At 40.9% G+C, this 18,790-nt stretch overlaps 1 protein-coding gene across 1 annotated transcript in view; it reads right to left on the minus strand.

Moving 5' to 3' along the window:
• UTRN (utrophin) overlaps positions 1–18,790 on the minus strand; it is a 366,325-nt gene that overhangs the window by 280,702 nt on the left and 66,833 nt on the right. Inside the window, exons 17-22 of the mRNA XM_086631518.1 lie at positions 16,580–16,703; positions 14,771–14,858; positions 12,986–13,221; positions 12,536–12,716; positions 9,710–9,855; positions 6,814–7,026 (exon numbers count right to left, since the gene is read on the minus strand). Of these exons, the coding sequence (XP_086487644.1) occupies positions 6,814–7,026; positions 9,710–9,855; positions 12,536–12,716; positions 12,986–13,221; positions 14,771–14,858; positions 16,580–16,703 (988 nt within the window). The remainder of the gene's footprint in view (positions 1–6,813; positions 7,027–9,709; positions 9,856–12,535; positions 12,717–12,985; positions 13,222–14,770; positions 14,859–16,579; positions 16,704–18,790) is intronic.

Below are 18,790 nucleotides of genomic sequence, written 5' to 3' on the forward strand. Positions count from 1 at the left end.
AGGATCGTCTACTCCAATCCCCCTGCCAGAGCAGGACCACCTAGATCAGATCACACAAGAACACGTCCAGGCAGGTGTTGAACATCTCCAGAGAAAGAGACTCCACAACCTTTCTGGGCAGCCTGTTCCAGTGTTCTGTTACCCTTACTGGGAAGAAGTTCTTCCTCATGTTTAAGCGGAACCTCCTATGTTCCAGCTTATATCCATTTCCCCTTGTCCTATTATTGGATGCCAGTGAGAAGAGCCTGGCTCCATCCTCATGACAGTCACCCTTTACGTATTTATAAACATTAATGAGGTCCCCCCTCAATCTCCTCCAAGCTAAAAAGACCCTCAGCCTTTCCTCATAAGGGAGATGCTCCACTCCCTTCATCATCTTTGTGGCCCTGCACTGGGCGCTCTCAAGCAGTTTCTTGTCCTTCTTGAACTGAGGGGCCCAGAACTGCACACAATATTCCAGATGCGGCCTCACCAGGGCAGAGTAGAGGGGGAGGAGAACTTCTCTCGACCTACTAACCACATGCCTTCTAATACACCCCAGGATGCCACTGGCCTTCTTGGCCACAAGGGCACATTGCTGGCTCATGGTCATCCTGCTGTCCACCAGGACCCCCAGGTCCCTTTCCCCTGTGCTGCACAGGTAAATAATTATCAATGGTCAAATACCCAGTGTATGTTGTTGGTGTACAAGAGCTCACCAATTTTAGACATGAACAAAAACACTGGATCAGTTTCTAAAATTTATTCCAGGCAAGGACTAAGGTCAAATGTACTGAATTTTAACTTGTTCACTTCTAGAAAAAATACATTGTGTACATCCATGCAGCAGATTTTAAAGAACTGAAGGTGATCCATAATCAAAGATAGAGCAAGCTACTCATTATTAGAGGCATGATAACAGAGAATACAAGATACAGATGTTTTCTTCTGGAAAATTCAAGCTGCGAAACTGGTAATATAAGCCTTGTCTACTTTTCCCATCGCTTGACTATTACAGACAGTCTCACAGTAAAACACACATCATGTCGCTAATCCACGTCAGCTTGGAGGAGCTTCTGTCACATCACAAATCATAGAAAGGTCACCTGAGCAGCAGGACCCGCACACAGATCTGCCACTGACTTTCTCATCAGACTAATAGGGACATTTTAAGCACTGTTCATCTGTCTACTCACTGTTAAAATGAGAATATTTACTTTCAGTTTCTTTTCAAAAACCACAATGTGAGGAGTGCTGTTTTGGGAAATGCCAGTTTTTAAAGGTGAATTAGGAAAAAGAGAAACATTAAAAATAAACCAACACTCGTGTAGTTGCACATGACCATGTGCTCTCCAAGGGTTGCCAATCACTTACTTTTTTTTTCTTTACTTCCCTATTTTTATTTTTTTTCCTTTAATAGTTAGATGCTTCATCTCCTCCCTTAACCAAGGAGACAGTGCCCAGCCATTCTCCAAACTAATACTGTGTCCCTGGTATCACATCTCCAGTACTGACTCGTTCAGTGTCTGCGCCAGGACTATTTACCCAAACTCCCATATCAATCTTTCTTGTAGTGCAAGTTCCATCATGATCTGTCCAATGCCATGCACAACATGTTCATTCAACTTGTTCCACATTCTCATTTTTATTCATACAGTGCTAGACTACAAAAACCTCCGTATAGATTAGTACCACTTCTTCAAAAGCAAAACTCAGAGAATAGATGACTGTCCATCCACTGACAGTCTTATGAAACATTTAGAAAACACAGGACTATGAACTTAAAATTCAGTTCATGAGACAACACCTCCACTGTAAGCCCCATATTTCTACAGATAGTAAGTACCACTATATATTTCTTCCATTTTTAATTATTTAATAATTAGTTCCATTGTTTCTTCTGCTTTAATTTCTTTTTTCAGCTTCTGTATTTCTTTTTAAGGTAACAGGAAAGTTTTTAACATCTCGCTCAGGACAAAATTCTGTTCTCAGATCTATACAACAGCACATGGCTTCAATGCTCTGCTCTCTATAGCTCTTCAAAACTGCCACAGGCAGAAAGATTCACATCTTTCATCAGTGAGTGCTTCATATACATATTGGTACCAACATCACTTTGGACAGCTGTGGAGAACAGGGCACCTCACTATTGGCTGAAAAAACAGAATAATTTGTTTCCAAATAAAAAGCTGCCATGCTAACACTGCACACGTGTACCCTACTCCCAGTTAAACATGACAGAGAATCGTAGAATCATAGAATGATTAGGGCCGGAAGGGACCTTCAAAGGTCATCTAGTCCAAACCCCCTGCAAAGAACAGGCAGTTTTCAGGAGCCATGCTTCACCCAGTTAAAGCTATGATTTAGGAAAGCAGGTGCATGTACAGACCACTCAACAACGTTATTCAAGTGCGAAAAAAGGAGAGCTCTACACTTACAAGAAATTAAGGGAGAAAAAAATGCTGCTAAAACTGATGAGGTAAATAGGTTTTGCTCAATGTAGTTACAGATAATCAAGGCAACTGGAAAGTTGCAGTCATTTGAAGAACAAGACTGATAGAAAGCTGTTGCATGAAGGACACAGACAGGCTTACATGCAGAATATTTATTCTACCATGCTAAAAAACTAAAAAGTGTAACAAGAAAGAGGGAATGGAAGAGAATGAAACATGGTGGGATATTGCACATTTAAGTCAAAGTCAGAAGAAAAATTAATGAGGAGGTGGTTGTTGGAAAGAAATCACCAAGGGCTTGGATAAGCCTTAGAAGTTAGTTTATTTCAGGCTCCTGTACAAGCCAGCTCACTTTGGGCAGTCAGCTCCCACTGATCAGCAGCATCAGCTCCTCCACAGCTCCACATCATCCCACAGGCTGCTGGAAGTAGCTATGGAAGGAAGGGTTTGAAGGAACCAGACTAAAAGCAGAAACTCTTTCAAATGTAGTGCACAGGTATACATACTCCTGAATACAGAGAGGGAGAAGAGGAGAGGGATGCAGGGACAGGTTTTATCTTTATGCTTCAGGTAATACAGCCTGGCAATATTACACAAAAGTGTTATATAAGAGAAATAAACATTTTTTTTCCTCTGAAAACCTGCAATTCCTCCTCCCATTCATAGATTGGTTTGTGGTTTCCATCTACAAGTTCACCAGCCTAGACTGGACCACCATACCTGTGCTCTTCATACACACACATCACACACATACGCTGCTAGGTGCCGCTCAAGTCCTGAAACAAATAATTAGTAACACTTTATAAGCAGGAGCAAGTGTTTCCATCCAGCCTTGTCCCCAAGAAAAACTTTTCATGGGAGCATGGGTGTGCACTCTGCTCTTAATCATCATTTAGTTACAATCTGTTACCCCTATGACTTCTTCCAGGTTTGTGGTTTAAAAATAATAATAATAATAATAAAGACTTGAGGTTTTTACTACTTCTGAACCATAATCAGCAGCAGCTTGTTCAGCTTTCACTGGACCTAATGTAAGTCAATTATCTGGCCTTACTAATATAAATTCAAGTATTGACACATGTCTATACTGAAGCAGTCACTAAAGATCCTGTCTGGCTTAAAATTAAAAAACCAAAAAAAACAACAACAACAGCAATGAAAACCCCACTTAGTTTGAAGTTTGAATCTACTACCAAATAAAAGAACAGTTTTCTGCTTCAGAGGGAGGGGAGAGTAAGATTGAAAGAAACTTTTGGGGAAAAGTGGTGGTGTGTATGCATGACACCAATGTTTTCAAGAGGGTGCACACAGCAAGTTGCTTATAAATTATGTGATACATACACTGTTAAAAGAAAAGAATGTAAACAATTTCACACATTAAAATATGTTTAACCCGTGAGAAAACACAGATTTCTGTCAGCTAATGCACATGTGCCTTCATAGATTCATAGATTTCTAGGTTGTAAAAGACCTTAGAGATCATCGAGTCCAACCATCCCTAATCCCCATTAAACCATATCCTCAAGTAGATCATCCACCCTATTCTTAAACACATCCAGGGATGGGGACTCAACCACCTCCCTGGGCAGCCTATTCCAGTGGCTGACAACCCTTTCAGAGAAGAAATACTTCCTAACATCCAACCTGAATCTCCCCTGACTAAGCTTATGCCCATTTCCTCTTGTTCTATCACCCATCACTAATGTAAAGAGCCCTTCCCCCACCTCCCCACCATCTTTTCTCAAGTATTTGTAGGCTGTAATCAGGTCTCCCCTCAGCCTCCTCTTCTCCAGGCTAAACAGCCCCAACTCCCTCAGCCGCTCCCCATAAGTTTTATTTTCCAGCCCCTTGACCAGTTTAGTCGCCCTTCTTTGGACTCGCTCCAGGAGCTCAATATCTCTCTTAAAGCGAGGGGCCCAAAACTGGACACAATATTCCAGGTGCGGCCTCACCAGTGCCGAGTACAGTGGCAGGATCACTTCCCTGCTCCTGCTGGTTACACTATTCTTGATACACGCCAGTATCCCATTGGCCTTTTTGGCCACCTGGGCACACTGCTGGCTCATATCAAGCCGGTAGTCAACCAACACCCCCAGGTCCTTCTCCGCCAGGCAGCTCTCCAGCCACTCCTCCTCGAGCCTATAGCAATGCTTGGGGTTTTTATACCCCAAGTGAAGGACTCTGCACTTGGCCTTATCAAAGCTCATGCCATTGGCCTCAGCCCAACGATCCAGTCTGTTCAAATCCCTCTGAAGGGCCTCCCTACCCTCGAGCAGATCGACACAGCCTCCCAGCTTGGTGTCGTCTGCAAACTTACTGAGGGTACATTCAATCCCCTCATCCAGGTCATTGATAAAGATGTTAAACAGAACTGGACCCAGCACTGAGCCCTGGGGAACCCCACTGGTGACCGGCCTCCAGCCGGATTTAGCCCCATTTACCACCACTCTTTGGGCCCGGCCATCCAGCCAGTTTTTAACCCAAAGGAGGGTGTGCCTATCCAGGCCAGCAGTTACCCGTTTCTCAACCAGAACACTATGAGAAACTGTATCAAAGGCTTTACTGAGGTCTAGGAAAACTACATCCATAGCCCTTCCCTCGTCAACCAGGCGGGTCACCCTGTCATAGAAGGTGATCAGGTTTGATTGGCAAGACCTGCCTTTCATAAACCCATGTTGACTGGGCCTGATCACCCGGTTAACCTGTATGTGCTCATTAATAGCACTCAAGATAACCTGTTCCATGACTTTGCCCGTCACCGAGGTCAAACTGACAGGCCTGTATTTCCCCGGATCCTCCTTCCACCCTTTTTTGTAAATGGGGGTAACATCCACCAGCCTCCAGTCCAGCGGAACTTCCCCAGTGAGCCAAGACTGTCCAAAGATAATGGACAGGGGTTTGGCAATGACATCCGCCAGCTCTCTCAGGACTCTCAGGTGGATACCATCAGGCCCCATAGACTTGTGGGCATCCAGCCAAAGGAGCAGATCCTTGACCCGTTCCTCTTGGATCACAGGAGCTTCGATTTGCTCTCCCTCCCTGCACTCAGACACCGAAGGCCAGCTCACCTGGGAACTGCTGACCTTATTATTAAAGACTGAGGCAAAGAAGGCATTAAGGACCTCAGCCTTGTCCTCATCCTTAGTGACTAACGTACTCCCTGAGTCCAGTAGGGGCTGGAGGTGATCTTTAGCCCTCCTTTTGTTATTAATATATTTATAGAAAGACTTTTTGTTGTCCCTTACGGAGCAGGCTAGTCTAAGATCATCCCAAGACACAAAGAATCTCTAAAAGCACCTTATTGCTTTTTGAATTTTTAAATATATGACAATGAAAATATGAAACTCATTTCAAGTTTAGTTGAACATTGCTCTAGGAAAAAAAAAAAAATCAAAAACAGCATTACATTTGGGCTTTTATACTGCTCTCATGAGCTTCGACTTTCAAGCTGATACTGAAGTATGGATTAGTGCCTATTTAACTTTCGGGTCACAATAATATTGCCACAGGCAAAATCATTATATGTTTAGTTTTCATTATTTTTTTTCCTCTCCCCAGGGAAATATAAATAGACTAGAGAAAGGACTTAAAGCAAACACAAAGAAACTCATCTAACCAGTAAATACTGAGTCAACCTCAGTTAAGTTACTTAAGCACTTATCTCTCCCCTCTTTATCAATGGATTAAACATCTAAATACTCTTTAAATACCTTTGCTTTTAATAACTTCATTTTTAAAGCATTGGGATTTTCTGTCATGTAGGATTTCATATGTGCATGTACATATACATATAAAAAATATGTAAAAGTGCCGATTAATCTTAATTCTGTAACTCTCCTTCCTGACATTTCAGAGGCTATCTGATAGAACTGGGAAAATCACTATACCTAATCATTTCCTTTACTTCGTTTTTAACAGGCTGTAATAATTTTTTATTACTGTTGACAGAAACCCCTCTTGAAGGAGCAGGTTTTCTATAGCAGGTATGAAATTTCAATTTTAGATGTCAAACTAGTAAAGCATTGAGCATCTGACACCAATCACAATAGAGGGCACTCAGTCCCTGATGGGATCAAGCCTTCAACAGCCCAGTTGACATAACCTTCACTTTAGTGTAACCTTTGCTTCTGGTATTGAAAGAAGAGGAATGCTAGTTTTAAGCGAAAAATACCATTGGAAGATAAAATAATATCCTGGGCACATTAAAGTCCTCTGCTATCCTGCTACAAAGACATTGTGTATGCTCCCAGCCTCTGCCAGACCAGTGGCCCATCAACATTTCACTTCTCATTCAGTATCATCTGGACTCCTACAGCAATACAGAGGAAGAAAGGGCTCTAAAACAACTGAATCAAGTAACAAAGAAATCCTTCCATTTTACCTCAAATATTCTCAACTTGGATGTAATTTCCTCCAGTAGTTTAACATCCTTGGAAATTTTGATCTTTAACTTGTCCCAGTGTCCCTGCACATGCTTGAATTCTTGCATGTAGACCTTTTTTATATCCGAAGAAGCATGTCTCTCCAAAGCCTTGGTTTCTTCAGCAAGTTTATCTACCTTGGGCTTCTGGGCTTCCAGTGTCTCACAAACAGTCTGCAATGAAAATAAAAAAAAAAGAAAAACAGAAAAAAGGAAAAAATATGTCTGCTTCCAGTATTAGCCATACAACAAGTACATGCTTACACACAAGTGCAAGCACATGAAATGTTTTGTTGTGCAGAGTGCAGATTCAGTGAAAAATGACATTCCAGTTACTGCAATAGAGATGTTCAAACAACCTTTTAAGCAGCAAAACCTTCAGCTGCTCTACTGGTTCAGTAGCAGAGATTACAGAAGGGGCTGTAAAGCTTGGCCACGTAGCTAAACACATCCAGGCACCTACACCCCTCCTGTGCTGTGCGGTATGGGCACTCAAGTTAGCAAAGCAATGGCTACGTTACACTGCAGTCACAAAAGAAACTGCAATGTAAACATACCAGGACCTCAGATTTTTCATTTCCTCCAAGGATATATATTTTATATTTTTTGGTAATGAAAAAACAAACAAAGCCCACATAAACAGGCTGAGTGTGTCCTTCCAAGTTTTGTAAAGTAAAATTATTATAACATCTAGTGGCAATGAAAGCACTGAACACTTGAGTTTTAAAGGGTACTCTCTTCCAGTGGGAATACAAGGAGGATACAAACCAAATATATTCACTATGGCATTACTGATATGAAGAGTCACTTGAGCTGAAATAGCTAATTTCCTAACATTAAGGAAAAATAACAGCTGAAGGTACAAGCTAAGACATGAAAAACACTGCCACTTCATTAAACTGGTCATTTTGGTTATCCTGCTTAAATTTTGTTTAAGAGTGAAATCTGAAATGAATACATGAAACCATTACTAATTTAATGATTTTAACTTAGCTAATATAGACATTTAACATGTACATGTGGGATGCATGCACATATTTCACTATATTTTATTGAGGAACAGTCTTCTTTTCAATATCTTTATGTTCTCAACTTTACTTTGTATTTACAGGAAAGAAACAGGATAAAGTGTAAAGTTTCCTAAAAAGATGGATAGTGAGGTAGCAGTGAGACTAGAAGGAGGAATATATATTACTGCAAATAAGAGCTTTCTGCACAGGGGTCACAGATCGAGTCAATCCCTGGCTTGGGTCTATGCCTGAAGCACTTATCAATGCCTGCAGAAGGAGGAGCTGGACAATCCCAGGTCCACAAGCAGCTCATCCTCTGCAGTTTATTCCCATCTCCCATCCCACTCTTTAAAGTTCCCACATTGGCATGGTATGTCCTTTCAGCTTAATTAGTCTCTGAAGAAAAGGGAGAAGGAAAAGATAAGCCTCAAAAGACTAAACGTCATCGCAATTCAGCTAGTTTATGGACCAGAAAAATCTCTGTCAACTTTAAACAATACAGAAGCAACATTAAAGAAGACAACCAAAGAACTCAGAACTTTTTTTAATCTGCTGGCTCAAAAAAACAAAGCACTAACACCCCTGTTTACTAGGCTCTTAAAAATACTTATTTGATCAGTCTGTTGAATAGAGAAGGATATAAAGACAGACACAGCATCTTCCCACTCAGCAACTAGAGTTCAAGAGCTCCTCCAGAGTCATCTTCAGCCCTTGTATGCCACCACACAGGGAAAAATACACATCTCTGAATTAAGTATCCTTTCACAAAGCAGTGGGAAACAGTGGAACAGTGGAGAGGGCAGGGAAGTATTTGCTTATGTTTTTTTAAGAATAAAAAAAAGAAAAGAAAGTACTGGAGATGCATGATTCTCTCCCTTCGCTCCAACCCTGACCCACTAACTGATATTTACAAAGCAACTTTCTTCCACAGATTTTTCCCCTACTTTATAGGCTCATAATAGGAAACAAAACACCATTTCTACATGTCAGCATTTGTGCATCAATTATCTTTATGGCTTGCAAGCATTGTTTCCCCTTGCAAGGCAATCTGGAGGCCAGAGAAGTGCAGCTGAGCAGGATGAAATGGGATGGCTTTGTTAAGGAGCTGAACCTCCGAGGCAGTTCCAGCAGGCAGGCATCCCACATCCGGGTAAGCTACACCCAGCACCTGGAGGGGAGGATTACAAACCTGCACACCACGGCAAGAGGGCAGAGGCAGGTCCAGGGAGCCTGCACTGCCACCGGGGACAACGTGGCCCCCCAGGACAGCGCGCCAGAGGGGCCAGGCACAGTTGTGGCTGCAGGGAGGGAAGGACAGCCCCCGGCTCCTGGCTTTCCTCACAACCGTGCTCAGAAGCAAAGGAGCAGACCTTGGATGAGGTCAGTGACCTGATCCAACCAAGCTCCTTGGAGGCGGTTGCTCTCAGGGCCCTGATGTCCATGTTTAGGCTCTTCAGCACACGAGAGACATGAGCACACTGCAGGGAGCTTGGGAAGGCTGCCCAGATGGTCTGAGGTGCTGTGGCACTTCCGAGAAGATCCCTCAGAGCCTCCTCTTCCCCTAGCCGAGCAGTCCCAGTTCTCTTGGCCTCATCTCCCGGCATAGGCAGTGAAAGCAGCCATTCAGTCTGGAGGCTGGAGGACACCCAGCCCTCACCCAGACACGTCCCTCAGCAGCCTGCCATGACCCAGCTTCCAACATGCAGCCCCCAGCAGCCACGTCCACACACCGTTCCCTGGTCCACTTCCCTCTAAGTGATGTTTCAGTCACCCCACTGCAAACAAGGGAGAAGAAAGGAGGATGGTAGTGGCTGAATAAGCAGCTTTAGTGTGAAGGTGAGAGCTACCTTCGCCTGCTGCAGGGCCTTCTCAACCTTACTGGGGTCGCTCAGTCCACTGGCAATGGACTGCTGCTCGCGCTCCAGCTCGCCCAGCGTGTCCTTCAGCTGCTGCAGGGCGTCCACGTACTCCTGGCTCGGCTGGCTTTCCGTCTCTGGTATCGTTAAAAAAAGTAAGGGAACAAAGTACAAGGTAAGAAAATAGACACGAGACCCAAATTATCAGAGATGTGAACATACTCAAAGCTATCAGACTCATTTACAAACAAGAAATCATGTGAGATGTACTTGTACATTGAATCCTGCTGAGACCTTCCAAAAGCCAAAAAACTCTTCTGCTGATGGCAATGCTTTTTCCTCTCAAAAAATATTAAATATATATGAATTATATAGAACATAATAAATATATGAAGACAGACACCACCACCTGCCTGAAAAAAAAATATTTAAAAACCTCAAACCCATTTTTGAAATTTTCTTATACACCTAGGCACCTAAATCTCTTGGGGTGGGCAGGGTGGTGGAATCAATAGTACTTGGGCTTTTGCATGCCTAAATCCCTACAATTTAGTATTTTTTCATTTTAAAAAGTTTTAGACGTATCTACTTTTTATATGGAAACTCACACTACTATATATCTACTGTATATAGAATATAAAGTATAGCATATAATAGCCATATATTACATATAAAGTGAAATACACTAAATATAGTAACTATATAAGCTAGTATTTTTCAACATATGTATATAAAAACACACATACGTACAATAGGTATTAGTGTAGTAGTAGGGTTTAGAGAGGATTTTTTTCATTTTTATGTACACATACACACAAATATATAAAAAAAAGCTTTCAGCCTGTTGCTAGAACAGAGATGCTATCTGGGAAGACTGAAAAGAGAATTAAAGCTTGGAGGGAATATCTGCTTGTAATCTTTGACTGCATCTCAGATTTTGCTTGAGCCAGCCCTCTGTGGAATCCCAAGCAGGAGGCAGTACCTCACTCTGGCATTTCAGAATGAAAACACCAGATACACAAAACTGCAGCAAACAGGATTTCAGTTGTAGAACCTGTACTGTGGTATGCACATTCTCCAGCCTTGGATTCCTAAGCAATTTCATTACTGCCACAAGTGAAAATTAATCTAAGCCTTGTTCTGGCTCACCAGGTAGCTTTTCAACAGCTTACTGTCAAAACTGTCATACCATTTACAACTAAGGAATGAGCCAACATTTCTAGAGAGAATCCGAGTTATCTAGCTTCCTCTTCTCAAAAAGCCCGGATCAATTTAAACAGGAAAAAAAAGAATTCAGTAAAAACCAAATGTCACTGAACTACAGCAAAATCCTGAAGAAAATAGTTAAAATAGCCTTCCATTGACAAAAAAAAAAAGTCACAATTCCCATAAAAAATGCCTGTAGAGATAGGACTGGGTAGCATTCCATGAGAGAATTTTCAGAGGCTCAAAGAGCCATGAAAGGAGCTGGACTTTGGTCAGTCAAAGCCTCCCAAGTTCACAAATGCTCAGGTACCACCAACAGTTGTTTCTCCCAGTTATATGGCTCTGGAAGTTCTTTTACCTCACAGCAATTCAAACTATACTGCAAATTAACAACAGAAACCCTGAACTGACACTTGTCTCTGTTGTTTAGCAATACACAGTCTGCAGAGAAATTATCGTTAAAAAAAAATCCATATACATAGCATGTACCTTTAGCATATTATGATATGCAAAGTATTTTTACCAAGTAATAACGTTCAAATATACTAACAACACCTCAAGTGATGTGTGGCATGAAAAAATAACGAGTATTTTTGTCACATCATGTAATAATTACTAAAATACACAATACAATGAAATTATTCGAAAGTACATGAACCCAGAACAGTCATAAAATAATCATCGCTCACAGTAAGAACAAAAGCACACCCTGTAATTTGAGCATGGCAGATAGATACGTTATTCATACAGTTTTCTGTATGGATATAATTGAAGCTTGCAGGCCTGGTGCAACACATTATATAGATGGCCTAACAATTTAGTAATTGCACCTACTTTTATTACACACAGAATAAAATGTTAATGCTCTTCCATTTGGGACCGTTAGCAAAACGCTTCCCTGAATTCTTCAGAAAGAAAATGAAAACTAAAGAAAAAAGAATCTCCTTACAGGTCTGTGCTTTTGCTATTCAGCTGTAAAACATTAACAGAGCTACATATTTTGTGCACTACATTTAAAGTCCTTTAGAAGCCTGCATGACTGGTTTGAATGTTCATAATGAAATTTTTAACGCAACAAAAACCCAAGTAGAAAGTGCCTGAAAAGCAAATTGGATTCCAAATCACTTCAAAGATGAAATTTCCAAAAGGAATTATGTAAGACTAATGTGCTCAATAAAGCTATGAAAAAGAATAAATTTCACATGCGCACTTCAGTTTTACAAGGTTCTCCTGATCTTCCATTTTTCATTTCTAGTGTTATTATTTATTTCTGTAAGTGCCAGAGACACACAGCTTTTCAAACTATATTATCCACCTTAAATATGTTTTGCTAATTCCTTAAACGTAGTTTCAGAAATGTTCCATCCTTGCATAACCCCTTTAAACACCATGGAACAATTTATTCTGTAGTGTGCACAGAGGATGTCATACAAATATTCTTTCAGGTGAATAAAAAGACTTTGTTAGCCTGACCCAAAGCCTTCTAAAGTCAGTACGAAAACTCTACCTGACTTCCTTGAGCTTTCAATCAGCTCAAAACAACAACAAAAATCAGAACACAAGTATCAGAAGGGTTTATGTTAAAAAAATATTTTTTGTATTTTTTTTTACCTTTCTTCAGCTGCTGGTGACGTTCCTCTAGTTTCTGATGAGTCAACTTGAAGTGATCAAGAAAACCATTCAAGCTCTCCTGAATGAAGTTTGGAGGCATGGGCTGAGAGGTGAGTGCCTTGCAGGTGGCTTTCAGGTGTTCCAACCGTGGACTCAGGCTTACAAGATGAGTTAACTCCCGCTGTGAAATATTAAAACCAAAACCAAATCTCACACTTGCCTTGTTACCACAAATATTTTAGTGAGGTACTGAAGCACAGCTCCTCCACACTACTAGGACAACAACATTAAAGTATTCCCGTGACACAGGTACCAAAATCTTCCAGTCAAATCTGGTGCCCTGGATGCCTCAGAAATTTTGAATTACCTTACTGACTAGGCTAAGGTCTTCTGGGGTATTCTGCTCCTAACAGCTTCCAATCAAAATTAAACAGGTTTTGCCAGACTTACCTGACATAAGTCTTTCATGACTGCTGAGGGCTGGGATGCTGAAGAAGCGTCATTTTTAAGCCAGCCATCCTTCTCAGTTACAGTCTTCTCAAGCTCACCAATTTCCTTAAAATAAGCATTTATATCTTCCTGATACTTTATCTTTCTGGCCACTTCTTCCAGATGTTGAACCACATCTTTCCACCCTGACAGTATTTTCTCCATCACAGTTTTTATATCCACTGTAGAAAGTCCTTCTAAAAAGATTATATAAATTATTGTTATATTAACTGTAACACATTTTGATTAACAGGCATTTAACCTTTCTCCTCTTCAGATACAGGTGCACATTTGCATTAACATTTGATTCCAAGTCCACTATGCATAAAACTGTACGTACTACTGATAGTGTTTCAGCTTTTTATTTCCACATTAACAATAAAATGAAGAGTCAAATATTGCACTGCCATTCTTTCTCTTTGATAACTTTTGAATTTATAACGAGCTGACTCTTGACTATCATGACTCTCTTCACCACCATGATTTATGTCAAAATGTTGATACGCAGATTTCAATAAAATAAGCTTTATTTAAGTAAGCTTCCAGTGATTTTTTTTTTTTTAAGGATTCTAGACTCCACAAAGATAAAGGAAAGCAGTAAATTAGAAAACAGCAATAAATTCACTGAAAAGGTAGATGGAAATCCTGTTGGCCTGGGAGAGAGAGGGAGCAATGGCTAACAACATCACACTTCATGCAGACATGATTCAGGGAGGGAGGGAGGGAGGATTTCTCTCCAGGTTTGAAGGCAAGGAACAGCTACAAATTTTTATAACCTAAATCCAGGTCAAATCAGTGGCTTCCAGCCATCAGCTTCATGGCAATGGCACCCACTGTAAAAAGCTTCAGCTGCAGTAGGCAAGGAGGGGAGGATGTTTAGCAGACTGAGGCATTCAGGCAAAGAGGCTGGCTAGAAAAAATGTAACAGTTGGGAAATCCAGTGGAAATCATTATTTTCCAAAAGGATGCAGGACAGTGATACCATCCTTTCATCTGTCTGAACGCTGTCAGTCATCGCAACTTCACCAGAAGCCAAGGGCATAGTAGATCTCTCTTGATCATATGAATAACTCTTGCATGGAGAAGGTCACATTTCACTGATGGAGTTTTGTCATATTATCAAACAAGATTTTGGCAAAGATTAAGGATTCAACTTTCACCAATGTTAATTATAAGCTTCCAGGGATAAGTGTTTTAATTGACAACCAATCATTTCCTTAAGCATGTAGGCTTCTCTCTTGCCTTTGAACCATAAAAATTGTGACTGTATCATCAAAACATAGCGACAGTTTCCACAAAAATAGAGAAATCTATAAGAAGAGATATACATACATTTATCAAGTTGCAATTTGGTTTCAAAATTTCCACTTCTTTAAGGCAGTTAAATTTTAAAATTTTATACTTAAAATCTCCACACAATTTAAAACCAACTCCTTCCTCTAAAAGCATGCTACTGTCGTTTTAAAAAATTACTTCTATTTCGAAAAAAAATAACCCTTAAAAGGTTTCAAATGAACACACAAACATTAAACAAAATAATATTAACATTGCCTTCCCATAAGCTTTAAAAAAAAAAAAACATAGGTCAATAATAGTAACAATGACCAGTGTCTCTGAAGGAAAGAAAATGGAGGGAGAGGGAAGGAATATACTGCGATGCTTAACTGGAGATAGCGTATTTCAGTGTTATTTCCCAGCAACTCATCTGATTAAATCACAAAACAGAAAAACTTTCAAGTTGCTTACCCTTTCCCATTTGATCCAAAAGAACATGTCCACTTTGTTTCAGTTCATCTAACCTTTGGCTTTTTTCAGCTGTTTCTTTTTCGATCACCTACGCAGTGAGCCACAAAAGAACTGAGTTTCAGAGAGGGTATTTTTTATTTACTTTCCCACCGCTCCTAGTAACGTATGTTTTGCCACTACTACCGAAAACATATTCCAGTTTTCATGGATACAGCACCTTCTAAGATCATGCTAGTTCTTTTTGTTCAGAAAACAAATGTAAAAGGCGTTAGCTCTCACAAGTACCAAGCAAGTAAAAGACTAGTACAACACCACCACAAATAAAATATTGTGAAGAGGATTGACAATCCTGCTATGTGAAATCAGATATTGAGACACCAGCTAAAACAAGTCACTTGTGATCAAAAATTGTAATTAATGTGAACCAGTGGAGAAAAGACCTTTTTTAAAATAGCCTCTCCACCTCTACAGTCTCTACTAAGATTCCCAGTAGAAGGGAAAAACAACCTGTTCCCTGGAAGTCTAAACAGCAATAACTATAGCACACTAGTAATCCACTTTCATAAGATCTAGTGCTTCACTGTCCTTCATAAAGAAATGGTGAGGAAAAACCTATGTGACTATCAAGATTTTGAGAGGAACAAGTTCCTCCCTCAAGTCACATACATTGGCTGTGTGAGCCAATGGGTAGAATATATCCACAGAGGAAAGATGAGTTCCTTGGACACAAGGCTATAACTTGAACATCCTCTGTGATTACAAAGTATCTCCAAATCAAAATATTTTCAAAAGGTCCAAGGTCATTACTCTGGTTTAGACTTGTCACAGTAAATTCAGGAGAAGAATGCATTTATTTGCACAGTTGGGAAGAACAAACACTGTCCTAACCACTTAGAGTTCAATCATTTAAAAACAGTGCTGTTCAAGGGAACCTGGTGATAGTCTTGGAGCCTATTTTATAAAGGGCTACAAACATTCATAAAGATCTATAAATAATCTATTGGGAGGGTTGTCTTGGTTTTTATTTCCAACAGTACTGCCATTCCAAACATTTCTACTAGCACCATTTTGCACTACTGCTCTGAGAAGTCTCCTTAGATATTTTTAAGTATTGTCTTTGATCCCAAAGCAGGTTCAGGTTCTGCTAAAGCTCCCATAAGCCTTCATTAACAAAGCACGATCAAGGACCAAAAAGGCAAGAATATGTTCCCGAAACAGGAGAAACAGAAGGTAAAATGGCTATTTCATGGCTCCCACAGGATCCTGTAAAATTATCTATTCTGTCTTGCTGGTCAGTAATATTGTACATGAGTTGTAACTATGTTTTCTGCAAAATTAATAGAGCAAGCAACACGTCCAAACATTTCAACAACTGAACACTTTGTACCCTTTGTGGCACAGTGTGTGCAGAGTGTCACAGCATGATTTTAGGGGTCTCTGAGCAGCCTACCAGCCCATCTCCGCCAGAATTATAAAAGTGGTGTCAATCAAGTCTACCTCTAACTGTGAAACAAAGGCAAAACATGCTTCTTAGTGAAAAAGACACTAATCCTGAAGACAGACATTTATCAGAACTCCAAAGGAGATATCAGTAATACATGTTTTTAAAATTTCCTGTGGATTGTGCAACCCAACACCAGCAAAAATTTGTGTCCAACTGGTCAGAGATTTCCATTTATGTTCAGTTCTGAAACTACTCAACTAAGGACTTAATCCCCACAAAGAATGTGCATCAGCCCACACCTCCAGATGACAGCCAGCTGAGAGACAAAATACACTATTCACCGGAACACTATCTCCCCATTTTACCTTCAACTTGTCTTTCATGTTTGAAGTCTCTCTCATCTTCTTATACTCTTTGATGTCTGTGGCCTGAATGGCAGATTTTGATTTTGAAATCCAGTTCAAGAGCTCAGCACTTGCAGCATCAAACCTGGTTTAAAAGGTCAGACATTTTTTTTTTTTTGTCATTTTTCCCTATTCAGTCACACTGTCTTAAAAATCAGAAGTCTTAAAGTTCAGCACATTACTCAATCTCAAGACAGCAAGGCTGCACACAAGATTCATGTTTCTCATATTAGTACTTCACAGGCAAAAGAATAGAGACAGACTTTCAAAAACATGCCATAGTAAAAATTATGTCCATGGTATTAGTATTTGGGAGCAAATCAAGACTGTACGGTGCAATTTGTTTGGGTTTTTTTTTTAATAACTATCTTCATGCAAACTATTACTGTTTCTTTTAATATGTCACAAAATATACCATCAGCTCAATGCTGAGTATTTTGAAAGTAATAAACTAAACCTCAGGCACAAGACAAGTAAGAATGACAGTTCCAGATTGCATAAAAATCTGCAACACTATTTAGTCTGAAGAAAAAACTAGCAGTTTAAGCACTCGTGGCAGTGACAGTGGACAACCTTTTTGAACGCTTAGCTGACTAAAGATTAGCTTATAGCTTAATATGTTTGGCTACAGTGGACACGTCTATACTAATATAACTGTCGTATGCCTAAAACCTCTAAGTTACAACCCATCACCACAAAAAAAAAAAAGTTAAAAAAACCCACCTAACTCCCGAATTAACAAATACTGTACAGAACTTGGGAGAAGGACAGACCACAAGTCGGGCCGTATTACAATTATACTACTTAAGACAGTGTAAATCCTAACATGGAATAACAGCCTAGCAAGAAGTGCAGAAGTCACTGCTAGTCACGCAAAGTTTTCCTGAGAAGATCTGCAAAATTCTAGGTACTACTTGTTTTTTGGTTTGAACATAAGTAACTGAGATCAGGCAAAAGCATCAGAAAGGGCAAAAACATGAGAAAGTTTAGCCTGTTCTAACTGACCCTGTCCTTAATAGAATCATAGAATGGTTAGGGTTGGAAGGAACCTCAAAGATCATCCAGTTCCAGCCCCCCTGCCATGGGCAGGGAAACCCTTGGCTAGACCAGGTTGCTCAAAGCCTCATCCAACCTGCCCTTGAGCACTTCCAGAATGAGGTATCTACAGCTTCTCTGGGCAACCTTTACCAGTGTCTCACCACTCTGAGCGAAAAATTTCTTCCTTCTATCTAAATCTCCCCTCTTTCAGTTTAAATCCATTGCCCCTTGTCCTATCACTACATGCCCTTGTAAAAAGTCCCTCTCCAGCTTTCCTGTAGGCCCCCTTTAAGTAATGGAAAGCTGCTATAAGATCACCCCAGAGCCTTCTCTTCTCCAGGCTGAACAGCCCCAACTCTCTCAGCCTGTCTTCATAGGAGAGGTGCTCCAGCCCTCGGATCATCTTCCTGGCCCTCCTCTGGGCTCGCTCCAGTAGCTCCATGTCCTTCTTGTGTTGGGGACTCCTGAGCTGAATGCAGTATTCCAGGTGGGTCTCATGAGAGCAGAGTAGAGGGGCAGAATCACCTCCCTCGACCTGCTGGCCACACTTCTTTGGATGCAGCCCAGGATACGGTTGGCTTTCTGGGCTGCCAGTGCACATTGCTGGCTCATGTTGAGCTTCTCGTCCACCAGCACTCCCAAGTCCTTTTCCTCAGGGCTGCTCTCAATCAATTCTCTGCCCAGCCTGTACTTATGCTTGGGATTGCCCAGACCCATGTGCAGAACCTTGCACTTGGCCTTGTTGAACTTCATGAGGTTCTTACAGGCCCATCTCTCCAGCCTGTCAAGGTCCCTCTGGATGGCATAATACAGTTTGAACTCCAGGAAAAAAAGATGACAGGTCAAATCGCTTTTCCTTTCAAAGTCTGAAATAGTTTCTCCGACTCGTGAGACACACAGGGAAGGAGGGGCAGATGGATTGCTGACTGCTTTACTGCCCTAAGACTCCCACATGCACACACCACCCTCACCAAGGCTCAGACGGTCTGACCAGTGTCCTCAAGCTGGTTTGGGCAAGTTCCTCACCCCTTCAAACTTCCATTCATCCTCCAGAAAAATGAAGATAACTTCTTACTGTGCAAACACACATCACCGACCAGAGTGACTCCCTGCTCTTAACCCATCCCTCTATCC

The sequence above is a fragment of the Tauraco erythrolophus genome, chromosome 2 (assembly GCF_009769465.1).
Source record: "Tauraco erythrolophus isolate bTauEry1 chromosome 2, bTauEry1.pri, whole genome shotgun sequence".
Classification (NCBI taxonomy): domain Eukaryota; kingdom Metazoa; phylum Chordata; class Aves; order Musophagiformes; family Musophagidae; genus Tauraco; species Tauraco erythrolophus.